General features: G+C 43.1%; 1 protein-coding gene across 1 annotated transcript in view; it reads right to left on the bottom strand.

Moving 5' to 3' along the window:
- The window catches only part of RPF2 (ribosome production factor 2 homolog), an 84,276-nt gene that overhangs the window by 31,562 nt on the left and 31,939 nt on the right, over positions 1-20,775 (bottom strand). Inside the window, exons 4-6 of the mRNA XM_069234605.1 lie at positions 4,818-4,857; positions 3,356-3,437; positions 3,192-3,268 (exon numbers count right to left, since the gene is read on the bottom strand). Of these exons, the coding sequence (XP_069090706.1) occupies positions 3,192-3,268; positions 3,356-3,437; positions 4,818-4,857 (199 nt within the window). The remainder of the gene's footprint in view (positions 1-3,191; positions 3,269-3,355; positions 3,438-4,817; positions 4,858-20,775) is intronic.

Raw genomic sequence — 20,775 nt, forward strand, 5'->3', positions numbered from 1 at the left:
TCAGAATCCAGAACTTTGCAGCACCGAAATCTGAGGGAAGTGGTTTTTTTTGGCCAAATGTTGAGGTTTGCAAAGGATTATGGGTAACAGAACCTGGTGCGAGCCCCACAAGTCACCCCATTCTGAATTCCCCCAAGTGTTTAGTTTCCAAAAATATATAGGTTTGCTAGGTTTCTCTAGGTGCCGGCTGAGCTAGAGGCCAAAATCCACAGCTAGGCACGTCCGATTTTAATGTAAAAATCGGATGTGCCCATGTTGCGTTTCCGGTCGTTGGCATTACGCCTACCCACACAAGTGATGTACCATTTTCATGAGGAGACTTGCCCCTTGTCTTCCTCATAATTTTACCTTCCAAATATAAGAAAAGAAAAAAAAAAAAGTCTATTCGAGAAATGCCCTGTAATTCACATGTTAGAATGGGCACCCCGGAATTCAGAGTTGTGCAAATAACCACTGCTTCTCAGCACTATCTTGTACCCATTTTGGAAGTACAAAGGTACCCTTGATACCTATTATATTTCAGCAAATGAATTGCTGTATACCCAGTATAGAATGAAAACCCATTGTATGGTGCAGCTCATTTATTGGCTCTGGGTACCAAGGGTTCTTGATGAACCTACAAGCCCTATATAGCCCTGCAACTAGAAGAGTCCAGCAGACGTAACAGTATATTGCTTTAAAAAAATCTGACATCGCAGGTAAAAGAGTAAAACGTGGAGAAAAATGGCTGTTTTTTTCATCTCGACTTCAATTTTTTTTTATTTCCGCTGTTATTTTCTTAAGGAAACCAGTGTAGGATCTACACAAATGACCCCTTGCTGACTTCAGAATTGTTTCTACTTTTCAGACATGTTTAGCTTTCCAGGATCCAGAACTGGTTTCACACCCATTTCTGTCACTAACCAGAAGGAGGCTGAAACAAAAAGAAAAAAATTATATATATATATATATATATATATATATATATATATATATATATATATATATATATATATATATTTGTCTATTATTTTTAACACTATGAAGCAGATGTTTAGAAACCTTGGTATCTAAATGTTAAGTTATGTATCGGGAACAATGGTGGACTATAGTAGGCCATGGCCTATAGAAGCTATTTTTATTCTAAACTCTATTTAATGCCAGTGTGAAAGTATAATGAAACAAATGCACCTTCTTTGTATAATTTAATGTGTAACTTTTATGACCCATGGTCGAATAAAAGTATATATATATACCTTGTTGAATAATCTTTTAAAACGTTTTGTATGTCAGTAAAATGCCAGTTTTTGTATGAAAATAAAATGCCTGTTAAATATTATATATATATATAAAAAAAATCGGGTATGTCCCAGTAAAATGCCTAGATTGTTTTGAAAAAAAATGTGTTTTTCTGATTTAAGTCTGTGAAGATGGTGATTTTATCACCAGAAACCCTTTGTTGATGCCATTATCAGGGGGAAAAACCACAAGCCTTCTACTGCAGCCCTTTCCCCCCCCCCCCATTTAAAAAAAACAAAAAGAAAAAAACTTTTACAAAAACTAAATTTTCGCTGTATTTTGCCTAATTTCTTGGTCTCCTTCAGGGGAACCCTCTAGAATTCTGGGTACCTCTAGAATCCCTAGGATGTTGAAAAAAATAAAAACCCAAGTATTTGCAATGCAACGGATCTCGTATTCCTCCAAGTTAGAGCTATTAGGACTTTTCTTGCCTCATTGAATGAAAAAAAAGAAGAAAAAAAAAGTGGGATTGCCGTGCTTCAGTTCACTCGTAATTAAACCTATCGGCAAAAATGCAATTCTCTTTGTAACAGGGTCAATGTCATGCAAAGTGCTCGACTTCTGCCCAGCGAGATCACGCTGCGAAAAAAGAAAAAAAGTAGTCCACAAACAGGACTGAAAACAGCGCGCCTCAAGAAGGGCTAACCACCGGAAAAGGCACGACGTATGCATGCCTTCACTAATGAAAGCAAGCAGATTTTAAAGGGAAGCCCACGATCCAATAAAAGACACTGAGGTGACATAGACAGGGCTCCGCGCCCTTTTCTAACTACTACAACATCTCACAAGCGATATGCATGTGCAAGCGCATGCTAGTGCAGGCTCAACCCTAAAAAAGGACGCAAATTTGGCATGCGTAGCTTATGTGGACAAAAAGTTATGAGAGCATAAGCGCGAAATGCTCCAAACAGCCCAAAAAAAAAAAATTAAAAAAAATCTTGGCACATTAAGTTGGGGGGGGGGGGGGATTAGAAGGTCTGGCAGCGAAGGGGTTTGATAAAATTAAAAAATATATATATATTTTTTTAAAGTGAAAACAATTGTTAACTTACTATACTATTTTTTTGCATTTTTGTTAATGATTTTTGAAAAATGGGCATATAGGTCAACAAACAATGAATCCCATGTGCACGGAACTAGATGGGGAAATGTGTATGTATAGTGGCGCCAGTTAAAAATATTTATTCGAATTTATGAAATTTCATTTAACAATGGTTTTAGATGTAAAGTGGCAGCTGTCCCTTGAATTCCTATTTGGAGTGTTGCGAATAAGATGGGTAAAGTGTTCATGCAGAACAAAAAGGTGAGGGTTAGGAAGAAATGTAATCAACTGCTAGATGTCTTTTTTTTTTTGTTTTTCTTACGAAAAGTTGATCTTAAAAAGGGGAAGGATAAGGGTACCTACATTTTTAAACATTGTTTATGACACTGTAACCACTAGTTAAGGTCGTGTTTAATGCAAGCTTTAAAGGCCAAACCACACATTCTTTAAGAAAATAACTTCAAGTGGCCGCTTGAACTTCTAATAGTTTAGGTAAAATTTTCTTCAAGGAAATATTTTAATTACAGAACTTTATTTTCCACTTCCTTGTAACGGTGCAAATAGTAACCAGAATTTTGCAGTTCATTTTTTGCGTTGATCATATACCAACTGAAATGAAAAAAAGGTCACTCCGGTTATGTTAAATGCAGGATAACATTTGATCTATTTAGTGTAGGCTCAGACTAAATTGCCCTGCACAATATTGGAGTTATGCAATGTTTTTCGCCTCAACGGACGGCAAATGCTGATGAAGATAAAATGCAAAACGTGGCCCCAACAAAACGAACACAGTCAGGATAACAAGAAGGCCACTTAGTGCCTCAACACCACCATTACCATGGGGAAAATTAATGACTACCCTAAGTTTTACCTTAATTTCGCTTAAAGGCACAAACTTCTCAACACCAAGTTCAATCATGTCCAGGACGTGGTAATCGAACATGCGTCCTGTTGAAGGAAAGAAAACACTTATCTTACTCCGCACAACCAAATACGGACAAGCAATTCACTGTTCTCATTACAAACACGGCTTACCAATAATTACGTTGTTTGGCCGTTTCTTGTTGTGCGAACCGAACAAAAACAAGGAACAATCAGATTTCTTTGAAAAGAACTCCTACAACAAGGAAAAATGTATAACTGTTTAAAACCGCAACAAGCCACATACTTCCCAGTGAATAGTCCGTATATTTTAGTTATGCCATGCATCTCCTTGCCTTTCAAGTGAGTGCAAGACCACATCCGCAGCCGCCGTAAATACCATGTCAAAAAGTCGTATTTACCAATAACAGACAGCTGGCAACGACAAGCCATTATGTGCGGACGTAAAATTCAAGAAGGACCTCAACAACCCCCCAACTAGCATGTCTGACAAAAGGAAATTAAAAAAATAATCTGGCCACATTCCGGAGATGTTAGAAATGCAGGTTTTCTGCACGTCTACCATTCGGCCATGCTGCACGAAACTGATGGGCTCTCAGTAGGTTTCCAAGCGTCATCTTCGCATTATTGCGCATAAATCGGCACACATCTGTAAATGGCTCAGGTTTTCAGTACGGAAAAAAGAATTTAGAATATTACTTAAATCAAACTCGTTTTAGAGCTTCTAAGTAAGGCCTTTCAATTTTATAAGGTTTACATTTTTTTGGTGAGTAATCTCGATTTCTTTTTATTTTTTTTTATTTTACAAGATCATGGAATGGTCTCAATTCAATACTGCTGCACCTGTAAAATAAGCGCTTGAGCTCATAATCTAACTGCAAGACTCATTACAAGTCTGCAGCACAGTTGAAGAGTTGGAGCATTTATGGTGGTGTATGACATGCTTGTTCCAAGCAATCTCCAGCTCACACCCCAAACATTATGGTGCCTCTAGCTGCAAACTAGACTTTATGCGCTCCTAACTAATCCACAGCTCGAAACCAAGCACCACCAGTTTTCCCAGCTGATGGCTGGGTCTAAAACTATCTTGCTCAGTTCCCAGCTCTGACCCTCCATCCACTGGACTCCCAGCGTTACTGAGCTGTGACTCTAACCAGACATTTCAACTGTAATCCTGACCTTGCCAGGCTCTCTAGCCGCAATCTAGACTGGGCTGAGAATGCAAGCTGCAAACCTGACACTGAGGCTCAACTGGAATCCATACGCTGCTGCGACTCCCAGCTGCAAATCAAACACAGCAGAGGGTCCAAGCTCCAAATCGGACAATTCTGGGATTCCTGGTTCCACATAAGACACTGAGGCTCCCGGATCGAAATAAAGAAATGCTGAGACTAAGCACAACTCCAGACCCTGCAGTCTCCCAGCTCCAAATCCAAATCCAGACACTCCTGCACTCTTCCCACATGTCCATATGCTCAACTCAACACAGCAGACCTTCAAGCTGATAGTGCTAGATTCTGTCCAGAAATGATCTTTAAGCCATTACCTACTATTCAGTTGCCCACTAAACCATGTTTAACAAAACTTTACTGTGGACAAAACACCCCAAACTTACCATAGATGTTTGATCTTCAAAAGGTCTTGTGATGTTTTTTCTGGTGGAAAAGAGAGTTACATGAGATCCATCCGCAAGAACACAGAGAAGGCCATTAAAAACAATCAGTTGAAAGACTAGTTTTACAACACTATTAATCAGCTTGACAAGGTATCAAATGTTACTAATACATTAGGGGCATAGAAGTTAGCATGTGGCAACTTCCAAACCTTCATTTAAAAAACCTAACAGAGAAATGAACATGAAATTTAAACCGTGTACGTTGGAATTAAATCTGACACAGAGTTTGCCAGAAAAGATGTTGTGCATTTATATTCAAGTGAGTTATTGACATGAATTAACATTGAAAGCATTATTTAGCCCACAGGGGTGTGGAATTTATTAAAATATCTACTTGTCCAGGGGACAGGTTGCTTCTCAAATCTACTTGTCCTGTAAAAAGATCTACTTGTCCCTTTGGTGCCATGTAGTGTGGCGATAAATTATGGCAGCAATCTCATTACGTAAGAGCTCTGATAATAGCCTCTCTGATTATGCCAGGGCTACTACCATAGTAGGGCTTGAATACTTGCAGTTTCAATCCCTACTGTAGCAATTTCCTTATTTTGCCACCTTTCTGCAGATCTGCATACTGGGGCTGGAGGAAGCAGTAAGCAATAGTTCCAGGGCTGGAATGCCTTTGAGTCTGCAAACCTACTAACCTGCATGTTTTAAAGATTTTCACCAGCTTCTCTCTAATATTTTCCCATAATAAGATAGGTTGGACATTTACTCCTGACAATGGCAGAATTAGAACTTCTTCCAGGGTTGGGAAGAAAGTGGCCGGAGGGAAAATGAACTTGCAAATGCTCAATAGATTTTCACATGAGCAAATCTACACATGCGTATTTACCCATGCTAAAATACAGTTCACAAATATTTTATAGGGGTACGACATATACCATGGGTGCACTTTTGTGACTTTCTTTAAGAATTTTGGGCCACATGTAGGTAGGTTCAGATTTGCGACCCGTAAATTGCGAGTCAGAGCGACTCGCAATTTGTGAGTCGCAAATCCGAATGTAGGATGGTGTCCCTGACACTATTTGTGATTCGCAAGGGCTTCGCAAATGCCCACCTAGTGAATAATCATGAGGTGAGTCGTAATTTGCAACCCCCTTGCGAATAGCGGCCCTCACAGGGTTGGTGGCCTGCTGGAGACAGCAGACCACCATGTCTGTGACTGCTTCCTTAAAGGAAAACGAGATGCATTACAAAAACGAAAAATGAAACGTTTTCGTTTAATTTTTTCAGAGCAGGCAGTGGTCCACAGGACCACTGCCTGCTCTGAAAAAATGTTTACAGTGACATTCACAATGGAGAAGGGGTCCCATGGGGACCCCTTCCCTTTTGCGAAAGTGTTAGCACCCATTTGAAATGGTACAAACTGCGATTGGTTTGCGCCCGCGTTCACGGTCACAAAACAATCCTACATTGCACTGCGAGTCGCAATTAGGAAGGGAACACCCCTTCCTAATTGCGAGTCGCAAACCCGTTTTGCGATTCGGTAACCAAGTTACTGAATCGCAAAACTGGGTTTGTGCATCGCAATGTGCTTTTTGCACGTCGCAAACAGCGAAAGTCGCTGTTTGCAACATGCAAAAAGCTACCTACATGTGGGTCTTGGTCCCTAATTAGGTCTGGTGTTAACAAAGACATTTTGTTTTTATTAAACTTCTATTTCTCTCTCTTTCCGCTGGCTTTACTGTGAGTGATCGCATTCTGCTCTTCCACAAGGAGCATATTGGCACACAAAGTAGTTTTGTTCAGTGTCAGGAACTACAGCGGCAATCAGTGACGTAACGAAACTGGAGGGTGCCCCTTTGCAAAGAACATGGAGAAGCCCCCTCTCCAGACTCACTCAGGGCAGGTGCTGTGCTGAAGGGGCCCCCTGGAGGGTGGCTGCGGGGCCTTTGTTATGCCACTGGAGGCAACGTGTGCCAGTGTTTGTTACAATACTGAGGGCCTGGTAGCTCCCACAACAATAGTGTTACAAAAGCCATGTCAAAACAAGACACGCATTGATGAAACTAAAAGACTTATAAAAATATGTCAGACCAGTTGGCTTTGTCAGTGTTTGTTTATTTTCATGCTTCCCATATTCATTTTGAAAATGGTTACACTGATTTTCCATTAGAAATATTTTTGGGAAATATTAGCATGCATCAACACATTTTACTAAATGACACTTCATTTGCATCTAATCAGAGAGCATTCTGGGAGCATTATACTTAGCCTCATAGCCTAAACTTTTCAAACATGTGTATACACGTTTTTTTTGTTGTACTGGAACCAACGTCAGTAGTGAAGTGTGACCTTAAAACATTTATTTACGGCACTCACCCTCCGCACCCCCCACCGCCACCCTCCGCACCTGGACCCCAGTCAGCACCGAAGACACAACACGCACAATGAACACCATCCACTCCGGATCCCCTACGGACCCCTGCCCACACCACATCTTCAACACGGCTGACCACATCATCGCACCCCACCACCGTGACATCGTCAACGCCTCCTTCAACACCGCCACCTTCCCGGAGTGCTGGAAACACGCCGAGATCAGTGCCCTGCTGAAGAAACCAACTGCAGACCCCTCCGACCTCAAGAACTACCGCCCCATCTCGCTCCTCCCGTTTCCTGCCAAAGTCATCGAGAAGACCGTCAACAGACAGCTAGCTGCCTTCCTCGAGACCAACGGATCCCTCGACCACTCGCAATCCGGCTTCCGAGCCAACCACAGCACGGAGACCGCCCTCATCGCAGCCACAGACGACATCAGATCCCTAATGGACAATGGGGAAACTGCGGCCCTCATCCTCCTGGACCTCTCCGCAGCGTTCGACACTGTCTGCCACCGCACCCTGGTACAGCGCCTGAACAACACCGGCATCCAGGGGAAGGCCCTGGAGTGGATCGCCTCATTCCTCGCCGGAAGAACCCAGAGAGTCCGCCTCCCCCCGTTCCGGTCAGCGGCCACCGAAGTCATCTGCGGAGTTCCACAAGGGTCATCGCTCAGCCCCACCCTCTTCAACGTCTATACGAGCCCCCTCGCAACCATCGCACGTCAACACAACCTCAAGATCATCACCTACGCCGACGACACCCAGCTGATCCTCTCCCTCACCAGCGACCCGGACGCCGCCAGAGCCAGCCTACACGAAGGGATGAAAGACGTCGCCGAATGGATGAAGAACAGCCGCCTGAAACTGAACTCAGACAAGACGGAGGTCCTCATCCTGGGATCATCACCATCCGCCTGGGACGACTCCTGGTGGCCCCCCGCCCTGGGAGCCACCCCCAAGCCAACGGACCACGCTCGCAACCTAGGCTTCATCCTGGACTCCTCCCTCTCGATGACCAGACAAGTCAACGCCGTCTCATCTTCATGCTTCAACACCCTACGCATGCTTCGAAAGATCTTCCGGTGGATCCCCACCGAGACCAGGAAGACGGTCACCCAGGCCCTCGTCACCAGTCGGCTGGACTACGGGAACGCCCTCTACGCCGGCACCGCCGCCAAACTCCAGAAGAAACTCCAACGGATCCAGAACGCCTCAGCACGACTCATCCTGGACATCCCCCGACACAGCCACATCTCCGAACACCTGAGAGACCTGCACTGGCTCCCCGTCAACAAAAGAATCACGTTCCGACTCCTCACCCACGCACACAAGGCCCTCCACGACCTGGGCCCCAAGTTCCTCAACAGCCGCCTGACCTTCCACAAGCCCACCCGCCAGCTCCGCTCCGCCAGCCTCGCTCTCGCCACCGTCCCCCGCATCCGCAGAGCCACCGCCGGAGGAAGATCCTTCTCCTACCTGGCAGCCAAGACATGGAACTCCCTCCCCATCCACCTCCGGACAACGCAAGACCATCTCGCCTTCAGGAAGCAACTCAAGACCTGGCTGTTCGAGCAGTAGCGTTTCCCCCCCCCCCCCCAGCGCCTTGAGACCCTCCGGGTGAGCAGTGCGCTATACAAATGCCTTTGATTGATTGATTGATTGAATAATGAAGGCTTTCAAATAATGAACCATAAATACAAGTTCGAACAGCATTATCTTTTGGAAACACATTACCTCAACTGCAGAGAGTTCCACTCTCTATAAACAGGCAGCCAAAGGGTTTGTGCTGCAGATGGTTGGGCCTACTTGTCCCAAGGACAAAGTAAACATAAAAACTTGTTGCCCTTGACCCCAAACAAGATGTCCCGGGCGTCGGGCGATAGGAATTCCACATCCCTGAGGCCATCCCGTGCCAAGCTGGTCTTGTTCCAGGCACACGGTTGTAGTGTGCTGGGACAAGACCAGCTCATCATGCACCCGGCCCACACCCTTCAGTCGGGGATGGAAAGGTAATCTCTTCCTGTTCCAACCCCAACCCCCCCCACAGCAATCTGATGATGTCCATGTTTTGGCCTATCTGCCTGGTTGGGGAGGGGGGGACTTTAGGGGGATGGGGATCGAAACCCACTAGGAACCAGGGATTTCATTTTCATTATGTTTTTGGCCAGCGATGCCTTAGGCAAGGGTGGCTGCCCTAGGGGCAATATTTTTTTTATATTCTCCCCCCCCCCCCCCCAACGGGGCTAGATCACCCATGTTTTTCCACTAGGGCCCCAGGGATTGTGTGTTAGTTTGTGGGCACCCCTTGTGAAAGGGTCACGCCCCTAAAGGGGGGAAATTAGTGTTGGCCATTTCTTTTAGGCCCATCTGCCCTCAAGGAGGGGAGAAACCACCAATACGCCATGTTTTTTTTTTTTGGGCCCCTTCGTTTTTTGTGCTGAGGGGCCCCCTTTGGCAAGGGTCCCCCCCTAAAGTGGGCACTGAGCTGTTGCCAATTTCTGCCCCCCCTTGGCAGCTTTCTGGGATCCTCATTGGTTTCATACCAATTTCTGTCACTAACTGGAAGGAGGCTGAAAGCACACAAAAAAAAAAAAAAAAAAAAAGTAAGAATAAAAGGGGGTATGTCCCAGTAAAATGCCAAAATTGTGTTGAAAAATTGGGTTTTCTGATTCAAGTCTGCCTGTTCCTGAAAGCTGGTGATTTTAGCACCGCAAACCTTTTGTTGATAACATTTTCAGGGAAGGGAAAAAAAAACAAAAAAAAACAATTTCCCCTGAATTTTAGCTAATTTCTTGGTCTCCTTCAGGGGAACCCAGAAACTCTGGGTACCTCTAGAATCCCTAGGATGTTGGAAAAAAAGGATGCAAATTTGGTGTGGGTAGCTTGTGGGCAAAATGTTGAGGGTCTAAGTGCGAACTGCTCCCAAATAGCCAAAAAAAGGCCTGGCATCTGAGGGGGGGGGAAGAGGCCTGGCAGCGAAGGGGTTAGTAAAATAAATAGAGATGACAAGCATATTATGAGTATTAAATGGACTCTAGTTAACCGTACCTATATTGATTTAAATGATTTATTAATGCACATTATTTCTGTGCGGAAAAATAAATGCACGTTTAAATAGTTTCTAGTATGTTGTGAACAATATTTTCAATCTAAACAATTTGCTTTGCATATTTGATTCAAATTGTAAGGTGTGCAATAGGATTTGTGGTTATGTGTATTTAGGATTTCTGAGCTAGACTAGGCCGGAATATTCTTTTTTGAAGGAGTAGAGGACAATTGCAGGTTCTCAATGGCCTGAATTGGTGAATGTCCAATTGTTTTAAAGACCAAGAACATGTTTTGATGTTAATAAATGTAAGAGCATTTGTTCTATCTGTCGAACATGACAGGAAGCTTTATTAATTTCGTATGAAACTTTTCAGCTCATCCTGTATATTGCGGGAAAAGATCCTAAAGTTGCAGTCAACAGAAAAGTATCATATTTGGCAGAACTGTATGAATTCATTGAGATGAATATACATCTTTCCTGAGGAAATTCAGAACAGTTGCAACTTGATGGTGTCAGCGGTTATCACTGGGGGTTGGTTATCGTGCGTAAGATGAGCCCACCTGGAGGACCAATCAAAAACTAGTGGACAATTCTAGTTAAAGAGAGACTTTTGAAACAGTCAGTGTGTTAGTGTCAGAGTTCTTCTTGGGTGTCCATGCTGTCACCTCCTGTCGCTCTTCAATTCTTTTGCCATATGTAATCTTTATGTTAGGAGTTTCCTTTAGTCTTATATGCCCTATATACTTATGCTGTTTAGTACTAATATGCCTAATAATTCTGAACTGCTGACTTGTCCTCTGTGCAGCCCATGTTCCTCACTGTCCTGATGCTGCTGTCTACCGATATTCCGAAACTGAACGCTCTGCTTGATTAAACTTTCCTGTCCCATGAGGAGCGGTATAATCTTTAATGTGGTTTCTCGTTTTCTTTTCAGCTTAGATGCTTACACAAGTGTATTTTTTATAGTGACTCTAGTTAGATGATTTTTTTCAAAATTATTAGTCTCTTGTTTTGCCAGCATATGTAAGCCCGCCCCCACACATGCAAGTTCAAATTCGTGTTAGAGATAAGGATGGCCCAGTCCTGAAAACGGATTGTAAATCTGCATTTTGGTTTGGTTTTTGTGCTCGCAATATTTGTATTTAGATGTATACGCGAGAGGTGTATGAGACCGCTTTGAAGTGAGTCGTAGCTGCTGAGTGAAGTGAATGTGATGTAATTTGGTCTGCGCTGGGATTGGTCGGTTAGTGACAAAAGCCACGCACTGATTTGTGGACAAGACTGCACTGCTATACGTTGACAACAGCTTGTTAAGAGGATTGTGGGTTTCCGGTTTCACAGAATGTGTTTGTGAATTAGAATCCGGTGAAAATGAAGTTTTTCAAAACTTTAAAGGAGTACAGTGCACTGAAAGGAGATGTTTTTATTCTAGTTACAGAGGGTGAGCCTACTCCACCTGAAGGAGTGTCAGTATTTGAAATAATGGAGGGAATAGGAGTTTCGGCAAGTCTTTGGGTAAACCAGTGGTTCAAAGTAACTGAGAAGTAAGGTGTCAGCTTTTCACGGTTATGGAAATTTCAATTTAAGGATATTAGAGAATCTGAGAAGGGTGTTGTATCAATCGAACCCCTTCCCGGACCTCGACAATTTGAAGCACTTGTCATTTGGGAATTAGTTGCAAGGCAGAAAGAGGCTCAGAAATTTAAAAGGAGAATGAGGAAGGCAGAAAAGAAGTTGTCAGAAGTATATGCAGTGACATTATTCCCACCAATCACATGGGAAGGTGATGGAAGTGTTCGATCTAAAGCCAAAAAGAAATCTGCAGAAGATCCAGAACAGAAGTAAGATGTACACAAAAAGGTAGCGCCACTGAAAGTTATTCAGAGGACAAATTTGTTACTCAGCTGTTGCAGAATCCTCCCCACCGTATAATGCAGATGAATCAGTAAATCAGAATGAAGTCTGGAGTACTGCCATAGCTCCAGTTGTGGAAAGTCAGGTTCCGATAACGCCACATGTACCTGATGATACTGTAGTATAGGTGCCAGAGGTTCATCCAACAGTTTCAATTATTAATACATCCCAGAATGTCATGGTTCCAGTTATGCCACATTTACTTCAGATTTCAGGAATGACTCAATTTGAGTCAACGCCTAATGCAAAGACACCTACGCAAGTTTTGAGCCACAGACAATGCCTAAGTATTCCACAGTAACAACACAACAGAAAGTTGCCCCAAATCAGTCAAGTCAGGCTTTTGGAACAGCACTAACTGGTAAAGGTAAAGGATTAATGTTCTCACCAAGTCAAACAAATTTGTCAGGACCAGATGCATTGACCGTTACACTGACAATAGGTGCTGTTGTATGCCCAGAGTAACAACAAGAGTGGTCCACAGATTTCAAAAGAGCATCAGCAATGAATTCTCCTTTTGGAACTAATACAGCAACAGAGAGGCTGAGCACTAATGTGCCAGCCATGACCCTGATGAATTCTTTTGGTTTTAACCAGACGTGATAGGGGAGGCACACTGTTGATGTGTCATGTCCCCCATGCTCTACAGGCTCATCTGTACTAGCTCAGAAGCAAGCTATGAGAGCATCCCGTACTCATCCACAGCCTATGTCGAGGTAATAACACTAGTGCATAAGGGGTAGCAGCACAACAATTATCGGACTAGTTAGAAAATCTAAGTGAAGGGTCAGGTTTGAAAAACACACCAAAGGGGAAAAAAAGACATTGAACATGGCTAGACTAAAATTGGAATTGAATGAAATGATTGAGGGAACACTTGAATTGGACAGATTGGTTTCTTACAATGAAAATGAGTAGCACTTTATGTGCAAGGACGTTACTATCCGTGGAAGATAGATTTATGAGAAATTATCTGATTTAGCGGAAAAATATGAAAGTGAGATGAATACATCTAAACAGCTAAAGAGAAGTTATAGATTATAATTTGAGTCGAGAGACACTGCAAACCTGGAACCGCATCACCTGGAATGAAAATTCATACTAAGGAATGGATTCAGAGCATTCAAACATGCTGAGCACCAGATAAATGGTAAGGCAGATGGACAAAGAAAAAGAGAACAGAAGAGAAAGTAGACTGCAACTTCAAGTGGTGTACAGCAGGCTGAGAGCTGTAAAAATAAATAAATAAATAAATGATGCTGAGAGAAATTCCGGCGGGAATTATGTCAATGTCTCATGGAGCAGAAGTGACACTGTCATTTACTAATGATTACCCAAAGTTGAGGGAGAAACCAGTGGAAACCATAAACCAGTGGAAACATACCAGAGAGGTTTGTTTAGCTTGCTAAGTGCCTGTGGGAAGATTTAAACACTTTTTTGAAATTATGGTTCCAGCAGATTTGTAGGTTGAATGTAAGCGGAGTGTTGATTGGCCAACGTGCCAAGGGATTCAATGACAGGTGCATCGTCTGAAGAGAAGTTACTACAAGGTGAATGAATTTTTGATAAAAGTCTCCCACCCAAAGGTGTTGATTGGCAGAGAACGGACCGGACAGCTCAGGAGAAAAAAGGAGTCTGTTGATGCTTATAATGAGAGATTATTGCAAGAATTCCAACAATACAGTGGGACAGAGATTTTTGAACCAAGACATAGGATTCATTTTGCGTTAAAAAAATGTTCATGGATTGAAGCCTGAAATCAGAAATATGATTCGGAATCATTTGATTTGCTGGCAGGGAAACCGTTTGATTGTAGTACGCAAAATACTGTAGTGGCGAAATTGAATTGAAGCAGAAGACACTAAAGAAGTGATGCATAATAAATCTGCCCAAGCAGCAAGTATGCAAGGAATGGTGACTTCAGGAGAAATGCAGGTAGCACAACGGCAGGGAAATATGGTGCCCCAGTTCAGAGGTAGAGGTCGTGGAATTTGAGTAGATACGAATGTCAATGTGGCTGTTGTTCAAAACAAGAAAAGAATGCTTCCTTGTCATGAGTGCAGCAATGTGACACTGGAAATGGGAGTGTCCATATAATAGTGTAAATAATTTGGTGCAAGGTGGTGGTGTTGCGCAGATGGTGGACAGTCAATTACAAAATCAAAGATTTCAAAGGCCCTGAATTCAAAGCATGAGTGTTCCTACTAGAGCAGTAGGAATGCAAGGTCCCCCAACAACAAGTACAATTCCCCCTACAAGTTCAGTCTCCCACAGCAAATGCAGATTCCACAAGTTCTAACGGCACAGCAACAGGTAATGGTTCCTCAGCAGAAAACGAACCAAAGAGCAAATGTAAATCAGTTAACTACACAATATCCCCTGATGGATTTCAGCGATGAAGTGAGTGAGGAGTCTTATAAGTGAGAGTTCAGAAGAGGATGAATGTGTGTTGGCTGCCTCTCTGGAGGTAGTTCAGCGTGGTCCTTATGTGGATGCAAGTGTCATGGGTCACGATGTTTCATTTCCGGTTGACACTGCAAAACTCGTTCCACTGTCAGATCTGCAGAAATCCCTAATGCGCCTCTTTCTGGGAGGACAGTTCAGGTAGCAGTAGCAGCAAATTAGCATTTGGTAAACCCTATTACGGAGCTCATTCCAGTTAAAATAGGAACATTTGAGAATTTGCACCTATTCTTAGTCTGTGATTCAAGCCCAGTGAGTCGGTTAGGAAGGAATTTAATAGGTAAAATAAAATGCTCCATCACTTGTACTAATGCAGGGATAGCAAATCAAATAAACAGCGATGATTAAAACTTCCAGCCCAATTAATGACATGTATCCTCTCACTTCATTGTTTCTTGCCATGACAGTCGGAGACCTGCCTGATAAATTACAAAACAAGGTAATGTTGAGAGTTTGTGATCTCTCCAGAAAAGATACTGGACTCTTACAACGTGCTGAACCAGTCAAAGTGATTGAAGCCAAATGCAGTCTTTCCCAGAACGCCATAATATAACATGACTCCAGAAGTAACTGAAGGAATTACTCCAATAATTATAGACTTTGTCGAGCGGGAGTTCTAAAAGAAGTGATGAGTAGCCCATGCAATTCTCCTATTATGGGATTGGGAAAGCCTAGTGGGAAATATCGCATAGTCCAGGATTTGAGAAAGGTGAACAAAATTGTGGTATCCTTTTGTCCCGTGGTGCCAAATCAGGCAGTAATTTTATATCAGATCCTGTGCGAAGCAGAATGGTTTTCGGTTATTGATTTGTCCAAAGCGTTCTTCTCAGTGCCCTTGCAAGAAGATAGTCCGTTCCTTTTTTTCATTCAAATTTGACAACCGTGTGTATTCCTGGTGGTGTACTCCAGAGACTTTCAAAATCTCCTTCAATGTTTAAATCAGATCTTGAAGAAGAACTTATAGTTCTTAAGTATGCCATTTATGTCTGTTTGGGTACAGTACATTGATGATTTGATGGTTGCATCCATTACACATAAAGCCTGCAGACAAGAAATAATAGCATTATTCAATTAGTTGGGCAGAATCTGAAATAAGATTCCCCCAACCAAATTACAGTATTGCCAGAAGGAAGTTAAGTATTTGGGTCACCAAACTGAGAAAGGTGCAAAGAAAGTGTCCAGAGAGAGAGGTGTGCCTTTTATGCAGATGAATCCCCTAGCTACACACAGAGGTCAGAATGTTTTTGGGCACGGTGAGCTACTGTCACCAACAGATCCCAAATGTTTTCAATAATTTATAAGCCACTGCAGAAGCTAACGCACAAGAAGTTACAGACCCAGTTCAACTTATTGAAGAATGCATGAAAGCTTTCACAGAGTTGAGAGTTTGTGTAGAGCTCTGGCCTTGGGAATGCCCGATTAGACAAAAAGTTTTTCACTGATCTGTCATGAACGTGATGGTTGTGCTCTTTTCGTTTTAACACAGTTGCATTGAGGAACGAACAGACCTGTGGTATATTTTTCCAACACATTGGATCCTGTTGCTGCAGCTTTGCCCTGCTGTTAGGGAACAAAAACAAAAAAAAAACAACAAAAAAAAAGTGCCTTCTACTGGTATAAGTATCGGTTAATGCGGAGGAATTGCAATGGGACACCCTTTAACTTTTTATGTCCCACATTCGGTTGAGGTCCATATGACCCAAACCAAAACCCAATATTTGACTAGTGCCCATCTTACTCGTTAAGGTTTGAATCTTGGCTCTTCCACTGTGACGATCAAAAGGTATTCGGTGTTGAACCCCCTACACTGTTACCCGTTAATGAGCCAAATAATGTTAATGAAATGGAACATGACTGCCATGATGTCACTAAACTATGTACCAAACCCAGACCTGATATTCAGGATACTCCTTTATAGGAGAATGATCAAGTTGTATTTGTTGATGGCTCCCATTTAGGAGACAGATAAGGTATTCTGAGGGCTAGTTAAGAAATTTGCACCATATCAGGAGTAATCAAAGCTTTGTGGCTTCAAGGAGTCGTTTCTGCCCTAATAGCTGAATTGGTTGCCCTTACAAGAGCATGCTGCATATCTGAGCAGCTCAAGGTGACAATATTCACGGATGGCCTCTATGAATTTGGTATTGTCCATGACTTTGGGCAGTTATGTCACCAGCGAGGTTTTATTACCTCTTCAGCATCACCAATTCAAAATGGTGAAAGAATTCACAGTTTATTAAATGCTTTGCACTTACCTAAGAAAATTGTGGTTGTAAAGTGCACTGCACAACAAAGATTAAATGATTACGTCTCGTTGGGCAATGCCTATGCTGACACAATTGCTAGATGCTGTGTGCTCCACTGCATCACCTTCAATGAAGAATGGAGTGGTGGAATTGACACCAGTGAGACAAATCAAAGTTTCCAAATGTCTGTTGGTGCTACCTGGGATTAAATTCAGAGATTACAGGAAGAGGTAACTGAGGAAGAACACAGAGGTTGGAGTAGAGCAGGTTGTGTCCACAGAAGATGATGATGTCTGGATTTCAAATGAAGGGAAAGTAGGGTTGTCAGATTGTTGACCTCGATGGCTAGATACTACCATGGTCAAGTTCATCTCGGCAGAGATGCAATGATTCGCACATTCAAACAGACATGGTAAAACCCCAGATTTAGGTTCATTGCAGAAGCGGTATGTCACAGATGTGTTACATGTCAACAAATTAATGTAGTAAAATGCAGTGAGCCGCATTATGAGGTCTATTTAACAGAAGGCAGTTTGATTTTGTTGAGATTCCTTTTTGTAATGGACTGAAATATGTGCTAGTTATTGTGTGCGTGTTTTCTCACTAGATAGAAGCCTAACACGTAGGAATGACAGTCTTACTGTAGCCAAGCTGCTGCTCAGGGAACTAATACCAAGGTTTGGCTTCCCGACTTCTTTGGAATCAGATCTAGGAACTCATTTTAATAATGAGATCATAAAATTGTTGTGTGCGGCACTGAACACAGAGCAAAAATTGCACTGCAGTTACAGACCAGAGGCATCTGGATTGGTGGAACAAATAAATGGAACACTGAAAGCTCAACTGGCAGAGGTTTGAGCTTCTACAACGTTAAAATGGACTGATGCATTGCTACTTGTCCTGATGAGCATGTGTAACACTCCTGACAGGATGACAGGACTGTCACCACATGAAATCCTAATGGGGCGTGCAATGAGGTTACCAGCAGTACCTGCCAATGCACTTGTGAGCATACCAAATGACTTGGTGCTGTATTTCTGCAAAGATCTGACAGATGTGGTTCACTCCGTCTCATCAGGATGAAGTAGCAACAGTTCAAATGGCTCAAGAACAGTGTCACAGCTTGAAGGCTGGCGAGGGGGTATAAAAAACATGCAAGGAAGAAGTGCCTAGAACAAAGGTGGAAAGAACCGTGTCAAGCTATGTTGGTGACACCACCTATGAAGTGTGCTGGTGTTCCGAACTGGATCCATGGAAGCTGCACACAAAGTTGTGTCCTTTTAAAAACAGAGTCTGATTCTATAAGAGTGAATGCAGAAGAAGTGGTTCAGATTGATCAAGCTGTAAGGACTGAACAAGTGGCTGAAACAGAACTTGTGCAAGATGGTAAAAATACAAGCATTCCAAATGCAGATAGAGATGCAGTAGAGCAAAGCCAACTGACTCCTGCCAAAGCAGCAAACGTTGTGAATCCAACTGCACCCGAATAGAGAACTTTAAGATGAGATTGATGGTCTGCACCCATACATGAACTGGTTGCTGATCAACTCCAAACTATAAAAGGAGCAGTTGAAGAGTCGAATCAAAGTGAAGATGGAGCTGCTGCGAAAAGAACAACATTGAAAAAAAAAAGGGCAAAGCCACAAATACTCTTCGCCTGAATGGATCTATCTAATTGCAAATGAATGGAAGAACAAGTTTATGGCCTTTTGTTTGCGGGAATGAGTGAATGAAAGGAGATAAGCAAAGCACAGCAACTCCAGTGTAGGGAATAACACCATCTAATTAGGATAAATGTCATAAGGATGAGGGATTGCTTCATTTACATGACACAAAGGGAGATTATGTGAATTCAATGAATGTGCGTGATTATTACGTATGTACACAAATTCCTTCATCAGTACAAGAAGGGATCACCTATCACAGCTTACCACTGACCTATGGCATTAGTTGCAACTTACTGTTAACATGCTTGTACAATCAAGAGATTTTCAGGTTGAGCATAGCAGCGGACAATCACTTCTTTTCCGATGCGTTGGTATCTATGTGGGCTTTTAACCACACCCATCACTATCACTCATTGATGGGCTTGTCTTACAAAAATTATTTTATGACATTGGTAAACTCTTTACCTTTGTCCCACTTTGGGGCGGTTTTGTTACCGCCTTTGGGACCGAACCTGTTGAATGGATAATCGCACGTTTGCCAATACGTTTGACTGCAAGCTAACTTTTTTCCTTGATGCTCTCTTTCGCGTTCACACTCATGACGGCTGTGGGACTTTGAATGCGCTTGTTTTTAATGCACTTTGATCGCTGGTTTTAACACCAACTACTCATGCAGAGAGGTGAGTATGTTGCTGGACAGAGGGACGCCTGCCCTGCTCCCAGCATGCATTGCAGACCCAGATGAAGTCTTAAAACAATCCAGCAGTCCAGGGGGGCTAGGGCCCTTCTATATCCTACTCTAGCTGTACACTTTAGCTTCTCTGAAGCCTTACCAATTGCATTGTGGTAGTCTTTCATGGTGAATTTACAGCTGCTAGTATTAACCATCGCAATGCTACACAGTTTGCAGACACTAGAGGGATGCAAGTCTGGGGTGACCTTGCTGGAATTCCAGCTTGCCAGCTGTGAGTGATTAACTGCCTGAACCCATTCTCAGCTCCAGCTAGCCTTTCAATGCTGCTGTTTCACGCTTTGTGCCGACTCTTAATATGTCCACGTGCCTCCTCAACGCTTTACACCTGCTCTGCATTTACTATTATACCAGCACAGGCGCAGTCTCCAGTTATACACCACTACTGCTTCTAGTGGTACACAAGTCCTGCCCCTACATCTAGACTCAGTCCTTAGCCGTAAGCAAACAGTCCCTCGGCATCCATGCTTCACTAACTCCACCTTTTTGCTAATGCAGCATTTCATCTACACAGTCGTATTATTTATAGTGATGCTGCACTGGAACTGTCTCCAGCTCTACCCTGTCCCTGGCCTTTGCCCTGGATTTGCACAGTGCCCAGCTCTGCACTGACATGCTCAGTTGTCCTGCACTGCATACTTCCTCCAGCTCTACCTGGGCAGCATCTCTCTGCCCTCTCTTGTTATCCTGTGTGCAGGGGGCTAATCTCCAGCAGCTGGCCAAGTCCATGCCCATTCCGCACGTCCTGCAATTAGGGCCTCTACAGCTGTGGGCGCTGCTGGCAGCAGGCCGCTTCCCACCCATGGAAGGGGCCCAGTGGCACTTGACGCCGTCCCAGCACAATCCGATTAATAGAGCATCACGGTCTCATTTCATCGTCTTGTGAGCCACCCCCACCATCATTAAATGGCACAAGGGAAAGCTTGCACTAGCCAGCAGCCCTGCCCATAGGCACCACGAAGAGTGCCTGCCAGAATCCCATGGCCAGACTCCCTTGTCCCAAGCCGTGTGCTGGGCGACAAAGCTTCACATCCCACCATCATATACTGCTTTTTTAAAAGGGGTTATTGCAGTCTATTTTTGGGGGTAAGGATTATTTGTGTGTGGAGAAAACTATTGCTCAAAAAGGAGGTGAAGTAGTTATGTTACGGTTTGAGCTTTTGTCTAGCGCCGTATGGCATCACAGCATAACGCTTAAAACAAGATAATGTGTGATGTATTATTAGAATTTAGCCTATTTCCATTTTTTTTTTTTTACAAGCCTGCTTTTAACAACTGGAGAACAGACAGACCTTCATTTGTGGGCCTGGATGAAGACAGTTTTAGCTGTTTAGGAGACCCCACGTCATCAGTTCCTCAAGAAAGCATAATTTTAAAAAAAAGTGCAGAAAAAAGGACCAGCTTTGGGGCACACCAGTTCAGCCATTGGCCTGCATGTTTGCCAATGCTTGAATACGCTGTCCATCAAAACAGTGGCATTTTCA

This window comes from Pleurodeles waltl, chromosome 5, assembly GCF_031143425.1.
Source record: "Pleurodeles waltl isolate 20211129_DDA chromosome 5, aPleWal1.hap1.20221129, whole genome shotgun sequence".
Lineage (NCBI taxonomy): Eukaryota > Metazoa > Chordata > Amphibia > Caudata > Salamandridae > Pleurodeles > Pleurodeles waltl.